Source organism: Zootoca vivipara, chromosome 11 (genome assembly GCF_965207765.1).
Source record: "Zootoca vivipara chromosome 11, rZooViv2.hap1.1, whole genome shotgun sequence".
Lineage (NCBI taxonomy): Eukaryota > Metazoa > Chordata > Lepidosauria > Squamata > Lacertidae > Zootoca > Zootoca vivipara.
Window position 1 is genome coordinate 49,848,724 of NC_142594.1, and position 25,613 is coordinate 49,874,336.

Genomic DNA, 25,613 nt, shown 5'->3' on the forward strand with positions numbered 1-25,613 from the left:
TCCAGAAGGTTTGGCTTGCACCCGATGTTGTTTGTAAATGAGGTATTAAGGTTCCAGTCCTCAACCACATGGGGATCAATGAAATGCTTTAAGAAGCAGGGTCAAAACTGGTGAAACCCAAGAACAATGGCTGGTTCTATATTTGTAATAGCTGCCAAGGGGTTATGCATATGTCATCAGCTCCAAGGTTTCAGAAGGCCTTGGGCAAGTTCTCCTACATGGGCTCCCATCCCTCAATTAAACTACCTCTGCAATCCAGCATGTCCAGGGGGCTCTTGTCAGTGGGACTCCACCTGGAGTGTGGGCCATCAGCAGATTCCTGAGTGTTGCCACCCCTTCACACTGACTCTGTGTGTATGTTTGCAGAACATCTGATAATAAATGGTGCTTTTTAAGATGAGGAAAAGGCTGAAACTAAGCTCCAAGCCAACAAGATAGGGTGTACACATATACTCAAATAAACTTTATATTTCTGGTGTGTGTGTGTGTGTGTGTGTGTGTGTGTGTGTGTGTGTGTGATTTCAAGTTCTCAAACAAATGACTCTGGAGAACCAGAAACCAACATTCTAAATTCCCTGTACTTTTACAGAAGTCAGTGCCACTGAGTTCAATTGGACTTAACACCAGGTACTTTATAGGATAGCTGCCTTTGTGAATTTTCGACAGTGGCTGAATGTAAGACCCCCCTGCCCAGAAATGTAAAGGTTTACAACTGGATTCTCAGCATTTTGGATTTCAGCATTAGGGGTGAACTTGGAAAATTAGAATGCATATAAAATTTGGCTTTGATTCTAGTGTTTCATTGGTTGGGTAGGAGGAAATCCCTAGTGCTCAACTTCGATAGGACCAGATTTTGGTATGCAAGAGGTAATCAGCCAAAGAAACTGGCCCAATGGTGAAACGCAGTAGCAACTTCTTAAAGAAAAACAGGTGCTCAGGTGAGTGGGTTGGTTTGGCTGGCTGTGTGTTGACAGGCAGTTGTTGCCAAATTTGCAAATTCCTTAATGCCGTGTTGTTCAAGCACACACTTTTCAGGAAACCCCTATGGCTACTGGAAACTTGTGGCGGGGAGTTCCTCAATGAGAAGATCAGTCATGGCAAATAACCTTCCTGGATAGAAAGCTTGGCCACCACTCAATGCCATCTAGACCGGTACTGCCTGCTCTGACTGGCAGCAACTCTCCAAAGACCTAGATGGGAATCTTTCCCATCTCCAGTGACCTCAGGTCCTTTTCAGTTGGCAACTGAAGGCAGGAAATTTCTGCATGTGAAGCGTGTGCTTAGCGTGTGATCTGTGGATATTTTCCTGTAGATGAATAGAGAGCTCTTCACTTACACAGGTCCAGGCAGCCCAGCATCGACTGCCTTTACTGCACTCTCCAAGGTCCCAGACAATAATATTTCTGCTGGAGATCAGTGGTGCAGTGAAGGGGGAGTTTAGAGCAGGAGAGATGGAGTCATCTGCTTGGACACCGTCATGAATGCAAACTCTGAATGCAAGCCAATGAAGGGATAACGAAGCTTTCAAGTTTGTTTGTGACTTATCACCATAGAGGAAGACAGAGGAAAACCAAGCAGAGGCAGGATGCTTAATTTTCTTTCCTTTGATGAAGTTCCTACTTCCTGCCAGCATTTTAATGGTAACGCTTCTTTGCGAGACTGTTTGTGTTTTTAATTAAATGCTATCGGTTGCATTTCAGCGGGCTGAAGATCTCTTGGTAAAGCTCAATGTGTTTTACAAGCTGAACCAATGCAATCATTTAGCAGCATCACCCGCTTCAATGGAGCTTATTCCACGGAAAATATGCACAGGATTGTATTCATGCTGATCCTAATCAACTGAGCTTTATGCAGTGTATTGCTGCTCTTTGGGTTTACGTCCATTAATAATAATAATAATAATAATAATAATAATAATAATAATAATATTTATACCCCGCCCATCTGGCTGGGTTTCCCCAGCCACTCTGGGCGGCTTCCAACAGAAAAATAAAATACAATAATCTATTAAACATTAAAAAGCCTCCCTAAACAGCGCTGCCTTCAGATGTCGTTTCGGACTCCCATCTGCTATGAGAGCTGTCATGGTGAATGCCATTAGATCTCTGCTGGAGACGGAAGAGCATTGGATGTGTTCTCAAGAGCATCTGCCATTCACATGTGTTAGCAGAGAAGGCCCAAGAGGAGCTGTGTGCACCCTAAGATGCTCCCCAAGAGAAAAAGGTTCCATAGCAAGCACCTATGGGTTTCTCAGCATAACTGGTTTGGAAGGATTCTGTGCAGGCAGAAAGTTTGAAAGCCACTGCCTTGAGGGAATGTTCTCACAGAGGCACACAGCAACAAGGTTGGTGTAAAAAGGCAGGCAGATCTGCTTTCTAATTATTCTATTTCAACAGAACAGAGCAGCCAAATAGTCCATCAATTAGAAATCCATTTGGATCCTGTTTCTAAAGGCAGGTCCAGCCCAGACCTCCTCCTGTTGCAGTTTGTTAAAAGCTGGCTTGCTTCTCACACTCTGTCTTCATTGTTCCTGGATTAGTCTTTATGTTTCCTCCTCCCGGGATTGTGGGCTCAGTCTCTCTCAGAGAATAATGATGATCAAGCACAAATAATAGCTGTGCGCCACCTTTCACACACCAGTAACCAATGTATGAAGATGTCTCGGCGGATTGTGAACTAGCTTGAAGGGGGAGCAGAGGCAGAAATGAACTAAGCTAAACAAGACCTGCTTAACAGAAATCATCCATCACAAACGGGCAGGTGCGCGTAAAACTGGCAGAAACATTCTATTTCGTTTAGCACATATGAATAGCCTTTTTAAAAATAATATTCTAGGCAGTGTGTGCTTTTTGAAAAGGCTCTGGTAGTGGAAGGCAATATAACACAACAGCTGGGAATAAGGGGGCAACCAGAAGATGTCTCACCAAACGTAAGTAAGGGGTATCAAGAGCAGTCTAGTACCTGGTTAACAAGGCACCATTTGGGCAGCTGCAATGTCAAGGACCTCAGGAGCAGGGAGCTAACTGAGACAAGTCATACAACTAAGGCCAAATACGGCAAAATAAGGATGAGCCACGCTTCTCCGTTCTTTCAACTTGCTTCCCTCCTCCAGTTTTTCACTCACTTCTTTCGTTCTCTTCTCCCCAGGGATGCTAGGCTTCAGCGAAGCCATGCTAGTTAAGGAAAAACAGAAAAGCCCTGCAGGATCAGGCCTCCGCTGTCCATCCAGCCCAGCACCCTGTTCTCACGGTGGCCAACCACCGGGAAGCATGCAAGCAGAATCTGAGAGCGATAACACTCTCCCCTTCCTGTAGTTTACCAGCAACGGATATTCAGAAGCATATTGCCTTTGACAGTGGAGGTAGAAAATAGCAATCATAGTTAGTAGCCATTGATAGCCTTGTCCTCCGTGAATTAGTCTAATCCTCTTTTGGGGGCTATCACTGTTTCTTGTGGGAGTGAATTGAACGGTTTAATTATATGCTGTGTGAATAAGTACTTTCTTTTGTCTCTCCTGAATCTTCCAACGTTCAGCTTCAATGGATGTCAGCGCAATCTAGCATTATGAGCGAGAGAAGGACTTTCCTCTATTCACTTTCTACATGCTGCATAATTTTATACCATTCTAGCATGCCGCCTCTTACTTGCTGCCTCTAAACGAAAAAAGCCGCAAATGCTGCAAGCTTTCCTCATTTTGGTTGCTGCTTTTTGAACCCTTTCCCCAACCTTGCAATGTCCTTTTTGAGGTGAGGCAAGAAGAACTTTACATAGTATTCCAAAAGTGGTGGCACCATAGATTGGTATAATGGCAATTATGGGGTGATGCTTGAAATGGGAAATGGTTGTTCACCAGTTTTCATATCCTGGTTAGCAGGGAGCCCTTAAACCACAGGTTTGTGGACTGAGCATCATGGGGAAATGTGACTTAAAGAGACTAAAATAACATTTGTTCTCGGGCTGATTTGTGTGCAAGTGTGCCCTATGCAAGACATACCATGCAGGATTTCTTGGTATAAACCAATAAAAACCTGCCAGCTTGTCCCAATTAGTGTGATTTGCCCATATATACTATTTGGAACCAGTGCATTATATAGTACCTAGAATGTCAGAGGAGGAATGGAGAGACCTGGGTTCAAATCCAGTCATAGAGCTTGCTAGATGACCTTTGGCCAATCGCCACTCCACAACCTAACCTACTTCACAGGGTTGTTGTGAGGAGGGGTGGGGGGTGTAATAAATATGTGTATAAACCATTAACATTATTTTTTTTATTTCTTACTCCTTTCTTGCAATTGCTGTGTTAGATATAGTTACGGAAGGAGAGATAGCTAAACCACAGTTATAACCCTGTCCCTTGCTTGTAAGCTTGTAAGTTTAGGGAAGGTTTCGTGTTTGACAGACTATTGTACCTATTTTAATATTTTGTTGGAAGCCACCCAGAGTTGCTGGGGAAACCCAGCCAGATGGGCAGGGTATAAATAATAAATTATTATTATTATTATTATTATTATTATTATTATTATTAAGGGATTTGCTGTATGTGATCGAGCGACAGACTCTGTGTCCTAACCCTGTCTCACGTTTATCACAGTATTAATATGCCAGGTCTCTTATCAGGGGTTTCAAGCAATCACCGCAGCAATGCATAGTGAGTGAAGCAGCGTTTTTAATCAGTTGAGGATTAAAGATCCAACCGAAACTTGCAAAAAAAAAAAGTGTTGGGGGGGGGCGCGAATCAACACAGGAACATAGTAAGCAATTTTCTTATTTTTTATATTTATAGAAAACAAACTATCAAAAAGCAGTTGTTCACCCGGTGTAGGTTTATGGGAGATACAGCCCTAATATTACTAATTTTTCAGGTCAGTTTCCAAACTGTGTTCTATTCATCCAGTTATTATGGTTTTAAATAGAAATATAATCCCCTCAGTGTTGGATTTTTTTCATGTTTAATCTTCTCAGGCATCAGAACATTTCATTTTGCTTCTTATAACCCACCGGCCCCTCTCTGCAGCCTGTGATCTTCAACATACAGGCAGGTGTGTGTGCAATGTGTTGCCTATTAAAGCAAGCACAAACCACCAACCTAGTATGATTGTGTGGAGGCCCTCCAGGCTCAAAACGTCTTTGCTTGCCACCTGCCTGGGACTGCAAATGGTCCTGAGTAGAATCATAGAATCATAGAGTTGGAAGAGACCACAAGGGTCATCCAGTCCAACCCCCTGCCAAGCAGGAATCACCATCAAAGCATTCTTGACATATGCCTGTCAAGCCTCTGCTTAAAGACCTCCAAAGAAGGAGACTCCACCTTCTCCACCTAGGCTATGGCGGGAAACAATACACGACTGATGGGTGCCATTTTGTCTGGCGGATAACATGTTACGGAGGATCCTGGCGTGAAAGAATCCTCTGCCGTTTAGCAGGACACTTCTTGAAAAGTAAGATCTTTGCCGGCTGCATGAAAAGTGACATCGTTTATTGTTATGACCAACTAAAGTATTTTCGCCCACAAAGATTTCACTTGAGGGGAGGAATACGGATGCCATTTTAATGTGTGTCTGTTAGTGTTGAAATTACTTACAAGGGTTCCAGATAATTTTGTGTTGAGTCACTTCAACCCACCCCTAAAACGGCTGGGAGTGTAACTTTCTCTTCAAATTAACTCTGCTTCTGCCTCATTATACATATACAGTGGTACCTCTACTTACGAATAATTCTACTTACGAATGTTTTTACTTACGAACGGAGCTCTGTCCGCCATCTTGGATGCAGTTTAGATTTTTTCTACTTATGAATTTTTAGATAGGGTTGCTTCGACTTACGATTTTTTTCTCCCAATGCATTCCTATGGGATTCGACTTACAATTTTTTTCGACTTACAAATGTGTGTTCGGAACGCATTAAATTCGTAAGTAGAGGTACCACTGTGTGTGTGTGTGTGTGTGTGTGTGTGTGTGTGTATATATATATATATATATAGTCCCCCTGCGCCTGTTATTTTTGCTTGTATGTCTTAATACCGTTTCGTTGATTTAAGGCTGCATTTTTGTTTTTAACTAATATTGTTTTTATATTATGAGTATATCGTACTCTTAAGAGATTTAAGAAACAACAACACATCCAGCTGTTTAGAAATGCTGTTTAAATAAATAAATAAATCCAGAAGGATTTAAAGCCGTTTTGAGCCAAAACCGCCATTGACAACAGTGAGGGAGGAAGGCGACCCAATCAGGCCCCTGATTCTGACTGCCCTTGTCAGCTGTCTGAGGGAAGAGCTGCGTGACAGGAACTTCCCTATCTTCCTGGCCTGGATGTTGTCACCAGCTCTGTTCCTGGCTCTGATCCGGGAGTGAGGGGAGTGGGGAAATGTTTCAGGGGAGGGTCTGCTCTGCCTGGTTCCCTGCAACTTGGCTTCTCGCAACGAGGGAACCGCCAGAAGGCCCTTGGTACTGGACCTCAGTGTCCGGGCAGAACGATGGGGGTGGAGACGCTCCTTCAGGGCAAGACGGCCAGAACCGCCACTGGCATCGACTGCAAACTGAAGAGCTTGCTTTCCTCTCTTCCCTCCCATTCCCCTTTTTCCTCCCATGTCATGACTTCTTATACTGCGAGCCTCAGGACAGGGCCCGGGGCTTAGATCCGATTTATGTCAGGCCAGTCCGAGAGCCTGAAAGGGGATACCAATATTGTATGTAAGTAATGTCCCACTGGGTGAAGGGTGAATTGTGTCCTTAAATCTCTCTCGCTACCTTTGGCAAGGCCATACCCAGGAATTGCCATCTTCTTTCCTGGTTGTCCTCCTCCTATCCTTTTTATAACTGCATCCTGCCATGCAGAAAGTAGGCATGTCAAGGCTTTCCAACCACAGAAATAAAAGCATTGCAGGAAAGTTTCAACCTGCTTGATAGCTGCCTGTCAGGATGCTGCTACAGGCATAAGAGCAGAGGAAGTAAAAATTACAGCTGGCCACCCTAGCCTTTTCCTAAATGGTCTTTAGGTGGTATCTCAGGTATTGGGGGCAGAGGAGGAAGGAGAGAAGAGAAAGCTTTGCTTAAAGGTCTCTGCGCTCCCCAGAGCTAGCTGCCATGTTTTGAAAGGTGATTGCTAAGATGTATTCAAACTTCAGCTGCGATTCAATCTGCAGCGGAAAATAATCCATCGTTGATATGATGCCAATGGAAAGCAACAGCATTACAGCTTAACGGGATGGACTGTTTACTGAGCTGCAAAGGCATCGGTTTAACTCCTTCCATCCAAGCATAAAATTGAACTGCGTGGAAGCAAATTTGCTCGTTAGACCCGAGGGGAAAGACCTTTTATGGCCAACGGGGCGACTTTTTCCTGAACTTCTGTGGCATTTTTGAGGTGCCCTTTGGAAATTAGTTCCTTTGAGAAGTGCTATGCTATGCTTACCCCACTGCTTATTTTGCTTCTTAAAGAAGGCCAAGTTGAAATGTTACCCCACCCTTCCCATTTCATTCCTCCATTTGTAAGAGGCAAAATTGCAAGAGGCCCCTTTCAGTGATTTTTCAGAGCCGGGTTGAGGGGAGAGAGAAAATGTAGGTAAATTGGTAGCCACAGAAGGGAGCGCTTTTGTCCAGCAGGTCACGAATGTGTAAATCTATCAATTTCTCTTTTTTGAAATGTAGGTTCAGTTCTCCACTTTTCCACATCACTTTGCTATTTATTTATTTATTTATTTATCTATCTATCTATCTATCTATGTTGATCACTCACAGACATTTTAGTGTGACCCTACCCTAATATACACATTTTTGCAGAGCAATTTTCTTAATATAATGCATCTTGTATATTATTATTATTATTATTATTATTACTACTACTACTACTACTACGAACAAATGCTTCTTTATGCACACTTTACCTTAGTATTTGCATTTCTTGCCTGGAGAAACCAAAACTGACATTCTTCCTCATCTCTACATATTCTCGAATTCCTGTTTTTATATGCCTTTATATTACTATTTTTCTTATTTTGTGTTGCATTTCTGTTCTAACAATATTGCATATGTATATATATATCTCCATTTATAAATGCTTTAAAATAAATTATAGATATATTACAGGTTGGGCCAAGCGTCAAAGAAGCAATCTTCACGAACATGTGCCCACCACCATTAAAAAGTGCAGTGATTTCTGGGGGGAGAGGAAGCAGGAGTAATAAAATTAAAGTATTGAATGGAACTTGCTACCATACGAGGCAGTGATGGCCACAAACTTAGATGGCTTTAAAGGGGGGTTAGACAAATGCATGGAGGACAGAGCTATTGATGGCTACTAGTCATGCTGGTTGTATTCTGCCTCCACAGTTGGACCCAGCAATGCTTCTGAATACTAGTTGCTTGAAACCGCAGGAGGGGAGAGTGGCTCTTGTGCTCAAATCCTGCTTGCGGGTCTCCTATAGGCATCTGGTTGGCCTCTGTGAGAACAGGATGCTGGACTAGATGGTCCTGTGGCCGAATCTGGCAAGTTTTTCTTGCGTTCTTACATTCACAGTGAGGCTCCCTCACTCTAAGCCGCCCCCCAAACAGAACGAAGGCAGAAATGTTGCCTGACCTTTACCTGGAATTGGCTTTGTGACAACACCACACAAATCCAATTTGCCAAATGAGTTCCCCAATTGGCTGAGATCGCTCAAGTAAGGAGGGCAATCAGTGGGAAGAAATGGCACTATAACAGCAGCAAAGAGGAAGCAACTGCTGTGAACCATGGGGAAAGGAGGGGACATGAAAAAGTTAAAAATGGAAAGGTGTTTTCATTTTGGGCTCTTGAAAATATTCACAGGCAAAAATTTGGGACACCTCTAATAATCCACAGAATCGGGCAACTGCTTCCACGTGCCACGGGGGCTCTGGGTTCGCGTCTCTCAACAGCTCTACATGCCACGTGACAAACAACTTTTGGACCTGGAGAGGATATCAAAAGCGGTCTGTGGCATGGCAGGATTGCCTGTTCAAAAGCACAGGTGGGTCTGAAATCACACTGGATGTGAAACCTTTCAACATGCCCAGCCATATTAGGAGAATGTGCTAGCTACAAGGGCCAGCAACGCATCTTTTATGGCAATCTTTTCTTTGTTTTTCTGCGTTTTTCTAAAGGAGGAATGGGATGTTGCTGGGCTACAACTCCTATCAGCCCCAGCCAGCATGGCCAATATTCAGGAATGATGGGTTAGTTGTATCCCAGCAACTTCTAGAGGCCACTACACTGGCTCCAGTTGCAAAGGAGTAGGGAAAATGATTCCCGGCCTCCACTGTTGGAGGCAGCATGCCTGGGAAAACCAGCTGCTGGGCATCATCAGTGGGGAGAAGCCTGCGGTTATGCTCAGGTCCTGCTTGCACGATTCCCACTGGCATCTGGCTGGCTCCTGTGAGAAGAGGATGCTGGACTACTTTGGCCCTTGGCCTGATCCAGCAGGCAGGCTCTCCTTATGTTATTATGTCTGTTGACAAGTTACTTCAGGAAGGCCCATGTGGTGGGTGTATGTGCAGGAAAGGGCCATAATTCGGTGATGGGTGTCATGCTTTCGATGCAGAAGGTCTCTGGTCTAATGCAGTTATATGGATCTGGTGGCAGGTGGTGGGTGGGAAAGGCCTTTGGATGAGACCTTGGAGAGATGCTGTCAGTCAGCGGCTCAAACTGAGCTGTGTTGATCTGGTCTAAGGCACCATCAGACATTCTAAGTAGGAGCAGTGACATCGTGGAAGGATAACATCTGAATTAGCCAGAGTGCTTGCATGTAAAGCCACACAGGGAGAAGCTGTAGTCCAGAACTGCCTAACTTGCGATCCGTAAAGCTCACTGATCATGGGATGTGGCTTGCTCGCTGCTTGGCAATGCTTTTTGCAGCCAAACTAGATATGCCATGAATTGTGTGGATGTAACTAGCATGCCATCTCTTCCCCCCATTTTTTGTAACATTGGTAGTCACCAATGAAGGCTTCACTTGAAATTCAAACAGCAGCTCCAGAGAACACGTTTTTGTTGGGACGATGACAAGGAGTGAATGGGTTCAACCTCCTTTCTCTCCTCCCACCCACCAGGCTCCTAACCCTGAGGCTGCCAAGTCCCCAACTAAAAGATGTGCACGTTAATTGCATCAACACAATTAGCACCGTGTTCAGGCTGACCCTCAGGTAGAGAGAGCCAGACCAGAACTTTTACAGAGTCCCTGGCACGATGCCACTGGCAGATGTTGAGCTGAGTTCAGCTCGGTGGGTTGTAAAGTCAGGCAGTCTATACAATTGCATGCAGACAGACACTGCTCCATTATAAGCTGTAATACGACTAAAGTAGCAAACAACAGTCAGTAAACCAGAAACCTTGCAATTAATGCTCACACTAAAGCCATGACCAAAAATCTAAAAATTTCACAGAGCCGTTTGCCTCCTGTGAATGGGAAGCGGGGATTTTCGGCTGGTTTTGGGTAGCTGGAAAATTTTCACATATTTTTGTTGAAGGTGGTGGGGTTGATATACCTTAAGACAAGATTGCCAAGGTGGCTATTATTATTATTATTATTATTATTATTATTATTATTATTATTTATTAGACTTGGCATCCCACTGGCTGCCTTTTCAATTCTATAATGGTTAATGGAAATGACACAAAGTACCACCATCCCCATGGACCTTTTGAGCTTGGAATCACAGCCAGGACAGCTGCTAGAATGGCTTGTGGTTGGCGCAAATATGCATCTTTCTTTTAACGTGTAAAAAAAAAAAAGGCCCTTAGGCGATCTTGTTTTAAGGTAAACCAACCCAAATTGTCAGTAACTTTCTCCAGCACCTTCAGAGTCAGTTTCCCACCCTGTCCTGCCTGTCCAAAAGTTGGCCCAACACAGCTCTAACTCCGACACACTCGGTGATACCAAAGCAACCAGTTTTACTGGCACGTCTCAATCTTTTGGTGCAACAAAGAATTAGCAGCGCTCTACATCAAAGCTGTTAATATTATCAGAGTCACGCACATTTAGGACATCTTCAGAAATCATTCTTGCATGGTACAACCGTCCTGGGAAGTTCTCCTGCACAAGCACCACTGAAATAAACAGGACTTGTGCGGTCTTACACCGTTTTCATTTGTTTTAATTGTTAGTGTGCCCAGGCTGACTTCCAGGTGGGTTCTGCCTCTAAGCATAGCTGCCAAGTTTTCCCTTTTCTCGCGAGGAAGCCTATTCAGCATAAGGGAATTTCCCTTAAAAAAAAGGGGAGAACTTGGCAGCTATGCCTCTAAGTCTGGCATCCAACCGCAAATGAGGATCAAGGGGGGGGGAAGCAGCATTAAAAACGGCAAGCAATACCGAGCTTTGGAAATCAGGGAGCATTCCTCAACACCACACCAGCTCTCCTACGAAAACCAAACACGTTATTTGTGTTATTGCTCTTTGTGGCATCCGTACCAGATGTTGGCAATCAGCTAAGATACACATCAAACTTTTTTTTTTCCTTCCTGTTTCTTGGAGATGCAGAGGAAACTGTGATTAGCACTGTGGTTGTTAGCACCTTGTCTAGTCTCATCTCCGTACAGAAGGCTTTCCCTTTTCTTTCTTTTTTTAATGGAAGAGTGTTTTCCTGAGTCGGGCAAGTGTGTGCGCCACAGAAATAAATAATAGATTCCAGTGAATGTGTGGCATTGCTAGTTATGGGAGGAACTCATGGGCCAGAAGTTCATTCAATCTTGTCAATATTTTATCTTTCCTGCCCTGCCCAATTACTGCAGTGTAGGGATGAGGAGCCTGTAAAACACCAATCAACTCAGGGTCATTGACTATGCCTCCTGGAATTGGTGCTCAACAGCTACATGGCCACAGATTCCCAATCCCTACTCTGTCGAGGGGCTCATAGAGATGCATGTACGTCCCCTTGTAACATTACATTAGGTATTATTATTATTATTACTGTCTAAAAATGGAGCCCCCCCCCTTTGACAGGTCTCACATGTTCCACCTGAGAAAGAAGTTCATATTCACTTTGGCAACTTAGATATGTTGTGGGACCCCAATGAGAAATGTCACAAGCCCTACCAAAACTCTGTTGGTGCCCCTTCTGGTGCCTCAGATGTTTCACATGTAGAAGGACCCTGTCATGGGCCAGGAGTCAGCTTCACCTGCTGAACAGCAGCCTGAAGCGGGGGAAAGGTGGAACGACTTGACCTGCAGCTGATCAGCCTTCAAGGACAGGAAGAGAAGGTCATTCCGTATTCTCCCACTTCAGGCTGCTGTTCAGAAGGTGGAGCTGACTCCTGGCTCACAACGTTCTCAATGAATTCCACATTGGATGAAGTTTCGGTGAGGATTCTACCCATGTCCATCCCTATTAGACTGGGGCAAATGTGGGGGGGGGGGTGTGGCCCTTCGGAAGCTGTTGGAGCACAACTTATTGGCAGCATTTGCAAACAGTCACTTACCTCTAACCTAAGTGGTACAGTGTGGCAAAATCTGATGGCATTAAAAAGAAAGAAAGGAAAAGGCACACCCATTCATCACCATCACTCTCGAAATAACAGGTGGGAAATCTGTGATGCTCCAGATGTTGATAGATTAAAATTCCTCTCATGTCTGACCATGAGAGTTAATTATGAGATCTTGACTATTTTAACGGCCCAGTGGGTAGCTAGCTAGTCTTGGACCTGGCAGGTAGAGGTTCCATTCCCACCTCTGCCGTATGGATTTTTGATTGTTTTGTGTGTGTGTGTGTGTGTGTGCGCACGCACACACACACACACACACACACACACACACAAACATATCTCTCCCTTCATTAAAGGAAAGCAATGGTGGCCAACTGCTGTAGTGAATGCAATCAAAATTGCTCAGCATTTTACAAAGATAAGAAAGGCAACCTAAATCAATAAGCAGTAATAGTGGTGAAACAGCTACAGTAATAGGAATTCAGAGCCCAGAAGTAAAAGGTGTTGGCTTAGAAACCCATTGGCAAAATGGGATACTCCCAGACTCTGCTATTGCATTAAAAATGAACAAACAAACAAACAAAAGTGAATAGATTTTAGGTTTACGGTGCCTTCTTTCTTTCTTTCTTTCTTTCTTTCTTTCTTTCTTTCTTTCTTTCTTTCTTTCTTTCTTTCTTTCTAGGACCCAGAGGCCCAACAACCAAACTAAGGTGCAAAATAGGCATATGCTAAGAATTAAGTCTGGGACAAAAATCCAGTCCGGGTTCCCCCCAAGCTTTCTTTGTTTCAGCCTCCTAATTTGGGGGCATGGTTTTTAGTTGCTTCTGCTGTTACTCAGAGATCTACCGGTAGATCCTGAACTATCTTCGGCCTCTTCCCTGCTTTAAACAAATGAAAGCAAAGTCTTTGTAAATCTGTATCTATTTTATATCTCTATCAATATCTATCTATTTATATGGGGGGGGGGAGATTTGTCCTATTGGCTCCGGCGCCTGGTGTGGTGGCCAAGACATATTGTAAGAGGCAGAGATCAGCTGGGCTTAGTGCCACAACAGGAACACCCTGCTAATTTGCAGCTACAGCGAAGTTTCGTGGCGACTCTTGGGAGTTCCCACTAATGAAAAGCGCCTGGATAATTCAGGGGAAAGGAAAAAAAAGAATCTCCAAGAAGACTAAAGGCAGGCATAGACAAACTCAGCCTTCCAGATGTTTTGGGACTACAACTCCCATCATCCCTGTTAGCTAAGGATCATGGGAGTTGTAGTCCAAAAACATCTGGAGGGCCAAGTTTGCCTATGCCTGACTAAAGGAATTCCTCAAGTGTGACAGATTGGGGTCTGCATGTCCTACCCGTTTTCACTGAAAATGTTAACTGAACTATGATGAGGGGCAGCGTTTATACATTTTTAAAGAATAAATTAAATAATGGTAATTTGGAGGGGCTTGCTCAGAATAAACCAGCTCAAGCCTTTTCAGAGGAAGCTCCTAAGGGTTTGGATGAGACAGCTAGAAACTTTGTGCTTAGGATATAGGTTAAGCAAGGAGACGGGGAAAGCACCAAGATCGGCGGAGCAGAAGGGAGCCCAACTCTGGTGCTTCTTGCACTAAGCTGTTTGTTGTTGTTGTTTAGTAATGTCTGACTCTTCGTGACCCCATGGACAAGAGCATGCCAGGCACTCCTGTCTTCCACTGCCTCCCACAGTTAGCACTAAGCTGCTTATTTAGCTTCAACAACAATAACATTAAAATTAGCATAAAATATACCATTTTTACTAATGCTTAGAAGTACAAAACCATGCACATTAGAAGTGATTTAAAAAATCATGCACAGTAACTTGTCTTTTTTAGGTACCTTTTAAAGGTTTAAGTACGCTTCGGTTTGAGTACTTTCAGTTTAAGTACTCCGCGGACCCGGATTAATCCACTTTCCATTACTTTCAATGGGAAAGTTCACTTCAGGTTAAGTACGCTTCAGGTTAAGGACAGACTTCCGGAACCAACTGTGTACTTAAACCGAGGTACCACTGTACTTTTCACACACACACACACACACACACACACACACACACACACACACACACTATTGTGCTTTTATTATTACTAATGTTGCACTTTTGTATTACTTTCAGCATTATCATGATTTGTATTGTGCGTAGCTCCTGACAAAGGGGGCTTACCTCCTAAATGTCGAGCTGCTAAACAAATAGTTGAACTAAATAAACAGATTATTGCAAGAGGCACCAGGGCCTGTCTCTCTTTGGGAACATAGAGCAGTAAGCATACCCCTCTGCCCCAATTAAATTGGGACATCCCATGGAGACCCAAAACACACAATTTTTTTTGCCTCTGTTGTCTCGTGAGAGTCATGTGACTTGCATGAGAGCACAGCCAGGTAGACACACGTCCCAGTTTTCAGCCTCAACCTGTTGGAAGGTATGGTAGCAGGATGCAAAAGAGGATGAGATTCCAGTACCTTTAATAGTTGTGCAGAAGAGGGTAGCTTCAGCAGGTGTAGCTTGTTGTGCAAATCCCATATACAGTCATACCTCATGTTGCATCTGCTTCAGGTTACACATGTTTTCGTGTTGCATCTCACGGCAACCTGGAAGTACTGGAATGGGTTACTTCCGGGTTCCACCGCTCGCGCATGCGCAGAAGCACTAAATCGTGCTGTGCGCATGCACAGATGCGGCACTTCAGCTTGCGTCAGTTCCATGTTACGGACAGGCCTCCGGAATGGATCCCATCCACAACACGAGGTTCCACTGTATTTTGCAGCAATTAAAGGTACAGGAGCTCTGTCCTCCTTTGCATCTGGCCACCCTTGGGGGACGGGACTTGGTGCATGAAGGCTTGCCTTGTCCTACTTTCTGAAAGTAGTTCTGGCTCATGGCACTGAAGGCTGAGTTCTGCAAGCAACCCCTGATACCCAGCATGCTCTGCTGCGACGCTGGTTCACATATCGCTTGGGCTGCTTACACAGTCAGGCCAGTCCTGGCGTCTCAGCTCGGCTCAAGATGGAGACAAGATGGAAGCTGAAGTGTTTGCCCAGGGGGGAAGCCAGTACTTTCTGATTAGCATTCGAGTCAGAGGCAACAGGAACGCACAGGAAGTTTATTTTGGTTGCTGCCTCATATGCTCTTTCTAAATCACAGCGCTCAGCACTCCGGTTAAAGTTACGGCAGGTCTTCCTGTGTTTAAACCTTTCCTCAGAGGAACTTCTACCTCACACAATTATTATTCTCTGTTATTATTTCAGCGGAATCGCTTAGTTATGTAGGGTGGTGCGCCTCATCTGCAAACCAGCCCCAAAATGTACACCGCGTTGTGTTGGCAAGACATGCCAAGCCCATCAAACACACTGCATGGTGGAGAGCCCGCTTCTGTGTTATGTTTCAATGTGCGCACAATTCAGCCTCGTTCCTTTTAACCTGGGAAACTGAGAAAAAGCAGGTGAGCTGCACTAACAAAACTAGCAGCGTTTTTGCGTATGTCTGATTGTGGGCGTAGTGGGAAGACCTATTTTGCCGATCGCTTGGCTGTCGCTGGTGAAATTCAGCGTGAATTCAGCAGCTCCTACTGAGGCGGAACATCCGAGGGGTATGAGATGGCCGAGTGTGTTGTATGACTCAAGACTACAGGAGGGCATACTTTCCCCCATTTCTCATTGGCAGAGCATTTTCCATTTGCACTTCAAAGTGCAAGAGGGCACCCCCTTTTTTGAAAGCTTCTGCTTTCAAAAGCTCTATCGAAGCAGTTCAATCCATTTCCCCCCCTCACAACTCCTTCTGCTGCCTGGGTTAAGACTAGCCCTGAAGAACCTTGGGGTGAACCAAGAGTTTTGCATAACAAGAGTAGATGAGTCTAGACCAGACATCCCCAAACTGCAGCCCTCCAGATGTTTTGGCTTACAATTCCCATGATCCCTAGCTAACAGGACCAGTAGTTGGGGAAGATGGGGATTGTAGTCCAAAACATCTGGAGGGCCGAAGTTTGGGGGTGCCTGGCCTAGACCAATCAATCAATCTAGATCCATAAGGTGGCTAGATTGGCCTCTACTAGGGCCAGGGCCTTTTCAGTATTGGCCCCAACTTGGTGGAACGCTCTTTCCCAGGAGACCAGGGCCCTGCGGGATTTGTCATCTTTCCGCAGGGCCTGCAAGACGGAGCTGTTCCGCCTGGCCTTTGGGTTGGATTCAGTCTGACCCCTGTGATTTCCTCCCTCATGGCTTGAATTTATGGAATACTCAAAATGAGGCTGCATTTTAAATTTTAATACTGTATTTTAATCTGTATTTCAATTAATTGCTTTTTATGTTTTATTGTAATTTTATTGGTGTGAGACTCCCTGAGCCTGGTTCTGACCGGGCTATTATTATTATTATTAGATCTAGATCTATAAAATCTTGCCACATATTTCAGAGGGATGGTGTCATGCTGTTGCATATTACACCAGTTCTGTAACGTGAACAGGAACTAAAGTAATGTAGCAATGGTTGTATGGGGATGAATCTGTTCTGGGCGAGATTGTAACTGATTTCCCCCACATACAACCATTTCTAAATCACTTCAGTAGTAACACGTTCCCTTCTGACAAAGCAAGACTACGGTAACCAGAGACTTCACACTATGCTGTGCTCATATTTGCCCACTAGTTTCCTAAAAGTTTCTCTCCCTCATGAAGGAGGCTTCTGCTTTTCTGCCTCATTCTCAGGTGCTGGTTTTCCAGCTCAAGTTATCGTTGCAAGGTGGCCACAGGTGGGGTGTGCGCACATGTGTTTTTCTTCCCAGTAAACATTTATCCAGCACTCTGCAGCCCTCCTGGCTGCCCACACTTCCTGATCTGAAAAAGCCCACCGAGAGGAGCTAGGTCTTCCCCTGGGCTTTAATTCCCAGGCAGGCACCTGCACCCCACCTGTGAAAAATTCACTGACATTTCTCTCCCCTTTGATCATTTCCAAATGCAATTTCTTTTCTCAAAAACTGATAGGAAATGGGGGGGAGGGGAAATACACATACGGGAGAAATTTTCAGCAAATCATACCTTAAAAAATATACTAAGGGTGCAGATAATGTGTGCTGCTGCTTTGGTGTTTCTGTTTCAACCGAGAGAGCGCCACAGTGAAAATGTTTGCCATCTAATGGAGTGAAAAAAATCTTCCCATCTCCTAAATGGATGTTGTTGATTTTCCTCGCCCACCCCACCCCCACCCCCTTTTTAAAAGCAGTCTCTTTAGACTATTTTTGACCTGTAATTGCCAACATCTGTTCAGGATAATCATCTACAGGAACTACCATGCAACAGGGTTGTTTTGCCACCTTCTCTACCTTGCCATGCAGGTCAAAAATGTTAAACACTGAGGCTGAATGAGACCTGTCCATAGATACACCGAGGCCACATTTGCTTGTTTCCCCCATCAATCTACTTTCAGAGAAAACACCGTCCTCCATTTAAGAGATGAAAGCAACTGTAAATAAGCATCTTTAAATGCTAACAAAGGCAACGGGGACTGCATGTATCTTTTGCTTAAAAAGGGGGGGGATGGGAGAGGGCGCCAAACGTCATGATCTACTGGAATATTCTTCACAATGGAATGAAAAGGAGCCGCATAAAAAGACAGCAGCGCCACGCCATTCATATCAGTGGCCCTTGTGCAGAAAAGCATTTTGGCGGAATCGTGCCCACACTCACTCTACACTGGGCTACCAATTGATTGGTTGAGTCAGAATTAACTCAGGTCGAATGATAACGGCGAGGCAGGCCCACAACAGGTCCTTCAGATTCCTTATTCCACCCCAAACAAAGCAATAAATGGCATTCAGTTTTAATTTAGCCAGGTAGGTCAGCACACTGACAAAAAATGATTGCAATTTTTTCTTGCGGTTGATTTTTTTTTTTCATATGTTGCCATTTACCCCAAGATTTTTATTTTATTATTTAAAGGGGGGGAGAGGGGAGGGAAGCAACCCACTCAGATTTAGCCGTTTATATCTAACTAGCCAATCTGAAATGTTGGACTCCGTTCCCAAATTGTATGAAAACAGGGCTGCAGACAACTTTGCAAGGTGCATTCTTGGCTCATGGTTGTCATGGGCCGGGAAATTTCAGAGCCCCCAAAGAGCCTTTGATGCCACCACCAAAAATTACTGGGAGTGGGGTAAACATATGAAAAAAAAGTATTCTATTGACAGGACCCATTCCCCACACTCATCCATTCCCAGGCCAAGTGCCGTTCATTATTTCAAGCTGTGTCCTAACGACAGCCGTTTTGCTACGGGGAATGGCGCATAAGCTTCTGTGAGTGCACGCAGCCCAAGTGTTTAACCTCAAATTGTTTTTTTCACCTGAAATGACTGAGATTGTTTTCAGCGCGCGAAGAACTCTGAACGTTCGTAAGGCTGATACATTGCCCAGGTCCACAAATTCAGTTATGTATCTGCAAACAAGGGAAAGTCACACACAAGAAGAAGACCGTGACAACAACGCCAGCAAAGTAATGACAGCAGAAGAAAGAGAGAGAAGAGAGAAAGAAGGGGTTGGGGAGGGACAGGAAAAAAGTCAATTGTAGCTGAGAGCAGATATGCAAGGATCAGGGCTTCTTACCTGGAATGTACGAAATAGTTTTTAAAGCTCTCAATACCCTGAAATTCCGAAGTGCGGAAATTTTGCCTAGTTTTGTAAATTCTCCTACAAACCTGTTGAATTAAACCACAGTTATTTGGAAATACACATGCAGCTGGAGATTGCATGAACATCGCATTGGCTCATTTAGCTTAGGGTGGTGGGTTTCAAATCTCCTGCCTTTGGGAAGCCCCGCCCCATCTTATTTTCCCTGCTGCAGAAGCTCTGTGCATTGTGGAAGCTTATGAGATCTGTTTGGGGGCACAGAGGTAGCTTACGTGGCATGTTAGCCAGGGCTATCGGGCTTCAGCATCAGGCATCATGAGTTTAATTTACAGCCCACCTTTCTTCTGGGATGGAGCTCAAGACAGCGTGCAGAGGGTTCCCAACACGGTCTCCTTTCCAGGCACTGATCAGTCCCAGATATACATAGCCTTAGCAAGGCTGCTGCACCTTGTGCCATGCACCATATGCTATAGTGCCCTGTTGTGAATGCAGAGGGCATCCTGGAACTCAACCCAAAATATCCTGCAACAATGCATTGCCGAGCAAGATCAGTATTAGTGGGCGAAGCGTCTTTCTTGCCCACCATTACTGGTATTCTCATTGAGGAACCTCTGATAATGCTCCCAAGGTAGCCCATCTCACCACTGGAAAACCACAGACTTGGGACAAAGACATAAGTCATCATGACTTGGTCTTGGAATCACGGAGCGGCAATCATCTTCCTGAATACAGATGGGTTTTGACGACTGGTTTAGATTTGGTAGGCCAACTGAATAATGCCATTGGTGAGTGCCATGGAGCAGGAAGACAGGTGGTGTGTGTGTGTGTGTGTGTGTGTGTGTGTGTGTGTGTGTGTGTGTGTGTGGCTGTCTGTCTGTCTTTGTGTGTGTGTCTTTGTGTGTGTGTGTGTACCTCTGCTGCACAGCGTAGTGGAATCCCATCTCTGAGCTGCCAGAAGGGGAAGGCAAGGTTGGCAACTATTGAGCTTTTGGGCATGGATCACATAAAATCAGCCAGGTTTGAACGCTTAAGGAGCGGGTAGGCATTAAGAGAAGAAAGCTTGGAGAAAGCTTTCTTGGAGAAAGCAACACATCTACTGTATCTGAAGCTGAAGGTCAATTCAAGGGGACTGGAAATAGTTAATATGATGATGGTGATGATGCTATGTTGGTTTTCCCCAACCAGATGCCCTCTTGACTACAGCTTCCATCATCCCTGACCACTGACCATGTTGGCTGGGAGCTATAGCCCAAAACATCTGAAGGCTGCTGTAAAAGGATTGTGAGTGTGTGTATGTGTTCTAATAATTGGGAAGTACTGCACAAACTCTGCTTTTGGAAGAGTATCATTCCTACGGCAAGCGTCTCTGAGTGGTTTTTTAAAAAAATGATGAATGAGGAAACCTACGACCTCAAAACTTTATAGATCAAGCACTGGGCAGCTGGATGGAGACAGAGACTTCAAAGTCAAAAGATGGAACATCCAAGCAGCCTTAATTTACACAGTCTCACAGCTCTATACAAGAGAGCTGAGAGGGGTATTGTGGGAAATTCTCATGCAAATTTTTCTAGTTTTAATGTGTTTTCCATACATTTGTATTTATATTTGATATTTTCCTCAACATTAATTATATTGTACTAAATGACTGAGGGATTTTTTTTGGGGGGGAGGGGGGGAGACAGAAACAAGGTGCAAAACTTTCTTGAATGTGGCAACTTACAACTAAGTCCTCTAACCTTAACCTTAATCAAATGCAATTATGGGAACGTTTTGAATTCAAATTGTGAGCTCTAAAATGTAGCTGAGTTATTTCATCTTTGAAGTTGGGCTCTTGAGCGGAAACCATCCCACTAAGTTGTTAAAATGCATCAACAGGGAAGCAATTTGGGGTGGGGAGTTGGGGGAGGAGATATTAAAATGAATGAAAGCAAAGCTCAGTGCTGCCTCCATAGGAACTCTGCCTGGAATGAATACAGACCCAACCAGCTCTTCTCTTCATTGGGGCAGCAGGAGTGAGAACAGACAGACAATGACATCATGAGACTCGGTAACTTAATCTTTCCATTTAAAATGGACCATTCCAAATGCTTCGTCTGGAAAATGCATTTCCTTAAAACCACAAATATTGTTCATGGATTTGAATCCTCCTGTGGCAGCTTCCAACTGTTTAAAGGAGGGACGAGGAACCTCTGTCTACTCGGATGTGCTGGACTCCAATTCCCACCAGCCCCAGCCATCATGGCCAATGGTCTGGGGTGATGGGAGTTGGGAGCATAGCTGCCAAGTCTCCCGTTTTCCCCGGGAAATCCCCGTTTTTCCAGCTGTTCCTAGCTGAAAAAAATGGATTTTTTTTGTTTTTCCCCGGTTTATTCTGGCGCGGCGGCCATTTTGGAACTGGGCGGAGCATGCTCAGAAGCTACTTTTGATGCTGCTCTGCCCAGTTCCAAAATGGCTGCAGTGCGACTTCTGGCACGGCGGCCATTTTGGAACTGGGCAAAGCAGCATCAAAAGTCACTTCTGAGCATGTTCCGCCCAGTTCCAAAATGGCGGCAGCGCTACTTCTGGTCTGCTATTTCCGGCCCGGTCCCTTATTTCTCTGACAGCAACTTGGCAGGTATGGTTGGGAGTCCAGGTTTCCTACCCCTGATTTAAAGGGGGGGAAATAATACAAAAAACCCAAACGCCTTTTAAAAACCAAGCAAGGCTTGGTTTAAGATTGATAGGGAGATAGGTAGCTTCTGTCACACAGTAGGTACACTCACACATAATACTAAGCCATAGTTTCTTTTAACTATGGATTGTTCAATAAACCACAAGTAGCCTCACAAATGATCAAACGAGTCACAGATTGTTTTGCCTTGTGTTTCTATTGCTTAGTGAGCATCCTTGGTGTGTGTTCAAGCAAATCATAGCAAAGCAAGGTTGCTGGATTTTGACACAATGCTAAACCAAGTCACAGTTCGTGAGTCAACCACAAACCGTAGTTTCAGATTGTGGTTCATTGCCAGGAAACGTCCATGGTTAGTTTACTGGGCTGGGTTTCAGATAAGCTACGCTTTGGCTAAGCAAACCATGGCTTAGTGTTGTGTGTGAACCAGGCCAGTGTTAAATGGGGTGGGGGCAGGAAAGAGAGAACAGGATGGGGCTCAGTGACCCTTTTAAAATATCTTCTCTATTTCACCCAAATATTTAAGTTACATAAGCAAATAAAAGATTAAAAACAAGTAATGCAATATCTCAGTTAGAATGCTTCTGTTTTCACTAATTCCTGCAGTCGCAAATGGTCATTGTAATTATCTTATCTGGAGAACATGAAAGCTTGGGCACTGTTTTGTGACATTTTGGTTGGCCCAATCAAGGCATTGCCCTAATATCTGAGCCTTGCATAGAAATGTCATAGGCAGCATCTCTTATGTTTCATGGCCTTTTGACTACACTGTTTACAACCCATCCTGCCCCTGCCCCCTAATACTCATGTATATTTTTACTTTATGCATCTGGTGTACTGGGTTCTAGTCTGCGAACTTTTATGGCACCCCAAAACTGATCAGTCTTTAAGGTGCCACATGAACCTTCTGTCTGGTCTTTGACCGCAATAAAGATTGATTGATTGATTGATTGACCTTCCTTGCTTTTGTTGCAACAAGCTAACATGGGTATCCCTTTCAGATTCAAAAACAGGTGTGTTTTCCCAATGGGCCAAAATCAGATTCATCCATCCCTTTACCTGTCTCTTTCCCTTTCCAGTGCAAATCCCTCCCATCCCCTTTCTTGTGGGCATTAGCTATGGTTTAGCCCCGTGGTGGGGAACCTCAGGCATGGAGGCCAAATGTGGCCCTCCAATCCTCTCTATCTGGCCCTCAGGATTCTCCCCACAACCCTCAACATGCCTTCCTTGGATGCTTTTTGCCTTGCTGGAATATGTCATTGAACTGTGATAATGCTGCTTGCCTGCATTACCCAGCTTTTGACCTTGCAGGGGAACTTTATCTTAACCATGTGAAACTCAGCTACCACATTAGCCAAATCCTACGTGATCCATAGCACAGCACACATTTTTCCGTGTTTGGAGGGCCACTTGCTTGCAAAGAGAGTATTGACTGATAAAAGAAGAGCTAGTGGTTCTCTTCGTTACCTAAGAACGTGACAGAGATGTACAAGTGCTGCCATCTGCTCATAGTAGCTCACCTTGTCTGTGCAAGGAACATGGTGCACAGAGTTCTTGGTCCTGCTACCAGCAAGAACCAAGACACCATGACCTAGAAACTCTGGTGGAGAGCTCAAAGAAAGCCAGAGCATCTTTCTTCGTGCTGATACTGCATCCCCACCTCATCCCACTAGATTAACTAGGTGGGAACCAAAGGGCAGAACTGGATGCAATGGAGGATGTGTGGCTGCCACCTAGAGCAGGAGCTCTGCGTCTCATCCACCTCTTCCTCCTGATAACATCTAGCAATACCAAACACAGGGAAGGGCCATAGCTCAGTGGGAGAGCATCTGCTTTGCATTTAGAAGGTCCTAGGTTCAACCCATTGCCAGGGAGGGCTAGGAATTGGTCCCTGCCTGAAACTCTGGAGAGCCACTGCTAGTCAATGCAGACAGTCCTGTGATAGATGGGTCAGTGGTCTGATATTCTGCTTTCGCCCTCACTCCTACAAAGCTTGGGAACTGCTGCTGTTTTCAGTGGCAACCCCAAAAGGAAAGGGGTGCACAAACACTACAGAAATAGGTGCAGCCAAATACATACGAATATAATTTGCATTGTTATTCCCAAGGCCTTCCCCCTGCCCCCGTTGAGAGTGACGTTCTCTCAAAGGTAATCTGTTGGATGCTTCATGCTCCTGGTGGGCGGAAACAGAGTCAAAGATGGGTGGAATCAGAGACACAAATGCTTCGGATCAGTGTCTCCCAAACTCAGATCTCCAGCTGTTTTTGGACTACAATTCCCATCATCCCTAGCTAGCAGGACCAGTGGTCAGGGCATGGTGGGAATTGTAGTCCCAAAAAGAGCTGGAGCTCTTGAGTTTGGGAAACACTGTTCTAGATCGACTAATTTGGAATAAAAACTGGCCTGCTTCATTCTTCATCGTGGCTGCCTCAGATTAGAATTCCCAATCCTACGTAAGCCTACTTAGAAGTAGGTCCCACTGGATTTGACAGGGTCACTCTCAAATAAACATACTGATTGCTGTTGCTGTTGTTGTTTAGTACAACAGACCAATGCAATTACTATTCTCAAAAGGAAGCAGAGAGCAAATCCCTTTGGGGTGATTTTAGTGTGCAATGCCCATGCAAACACACTAATATATGTCAGAAGCCTACCAGTTTGTTCTTAGACAGTGTGGGGTGGGGGTGGCACTTCTTTCCCTCTCTGATAAGAACGTAAGACTAGCCTGTTGGGTCAGGCCAAAGACCCATCTAGTCCATAGCTGCCAAGTCTCCCGTTTTCCCCGGGAAATCCCCGTTTTTCCAGCTGTTCCTAGCTAAAAAAACGGATTTTTTTGTTTTTCCCTGGTTTATTCTGGCGCAGCAGCCATTTTGGAACTGGGCGGAGCATGCTCAGAAGCGACTTTTGATGCTGCTTTGCCCAGTTCCAAAATGGCTGCAGTGCGACTTCCGGTCTGCTATTTCCGCCCGGTCCCTTATTTCTCTGACAGCAACTTGGCAGGTATGATCTAGTCCAGCATCCTGTTCTCGCAGGGGCCAATCAGATGCCTGCGGGAGACCAGGGAGCAGAACATGAGCACAAGAGAATTCTCCCCTCTTGTGGTTTCCAGCAACTGGTATTCAGAAGCATTACTGCCTCTGACCATGGAGGCACAGCGCAGCTTTATCTTACATGAGTTTGTCCAAAAGCCATCCAAAGTTGGTGGCCATTGCTGCCTCTTGTGAGAGTGAGTTCCATAGTTTGATAGTTTCCAGCAACTGGTATTTGAAAACATTGCTGCCTTCAACTGCAGAGGAAGACTGCAGCCATCGTGACTAGTGGCCAATGATAGCCTTTTCCTCCACGATGTGTCAGATTGCACTGTAAAGGCCACTGCAATAGGATGCTCCATGCCTTCTTCCCCAATGGTTACGCACTCAAGACCTCTGGTAACTAAGGAAAACAAGGGCACACTCACTCCCAATGTTCCCTTGCCTCTCCAAGCTCTCCAGAAACAGGATACGGTTGTGGCACCTGCAGCTTTCACGGCAAGCGGAGAAATCCTTGCAAGTGCGACTGTGTTAGGTTATGAAACCCAATGGGAATTAGAAGCGTTAAGATTTTATTGGCGCTTAACCATATGCTTGAAAGACCTGCCTAGAGGATAGCCTAACATTTGGAGACGGCAACCCTTCATGTGGGCTTATTAGCACAGTGGGTTTCCATTGTAGCTGCAGCGAAGCTAATGAGGCCTTGCCACGGTTTCCTGATGGAGCCAGCATTTAACTTAACAAATTTATCACCTGATAACAGCCCAATTAATCCAGGCAACCATTAAATGGGATGGGCTATGCAGATCTAAAGGGTTCGTTTATGAATCTTCCTGGACTGAAGTCCCAGGCAGCTT

The 25,613-nt window shown here is 44.8% G+C and overlaps 1 protein-coding gene across 2 annotated transcripts in view; it reads right to left on the reverse strand.

Moving 5' to 3' along the window:
- Positions 1-25,613, reverse strand: part of LOC118091630 (sodium channel protein type 5 subunit alpha-like) — a 295,442-nt gene that overhangs the window by 162,541 nt on the left and 107,288 nt on the right. For both annotated transcript variants that reach the window (XM_088653462.1, XM_088653463.1), the window contains one exon: positions 18,777-18,868. In XM_088653462.1, the coding sequence (XP_088509588.1) occupies positions 18,777-18,868 (92 nt within the window). The remainder of the gene's footprint in view (positions 1-18,776; positions 18,869-25,613) is intronic.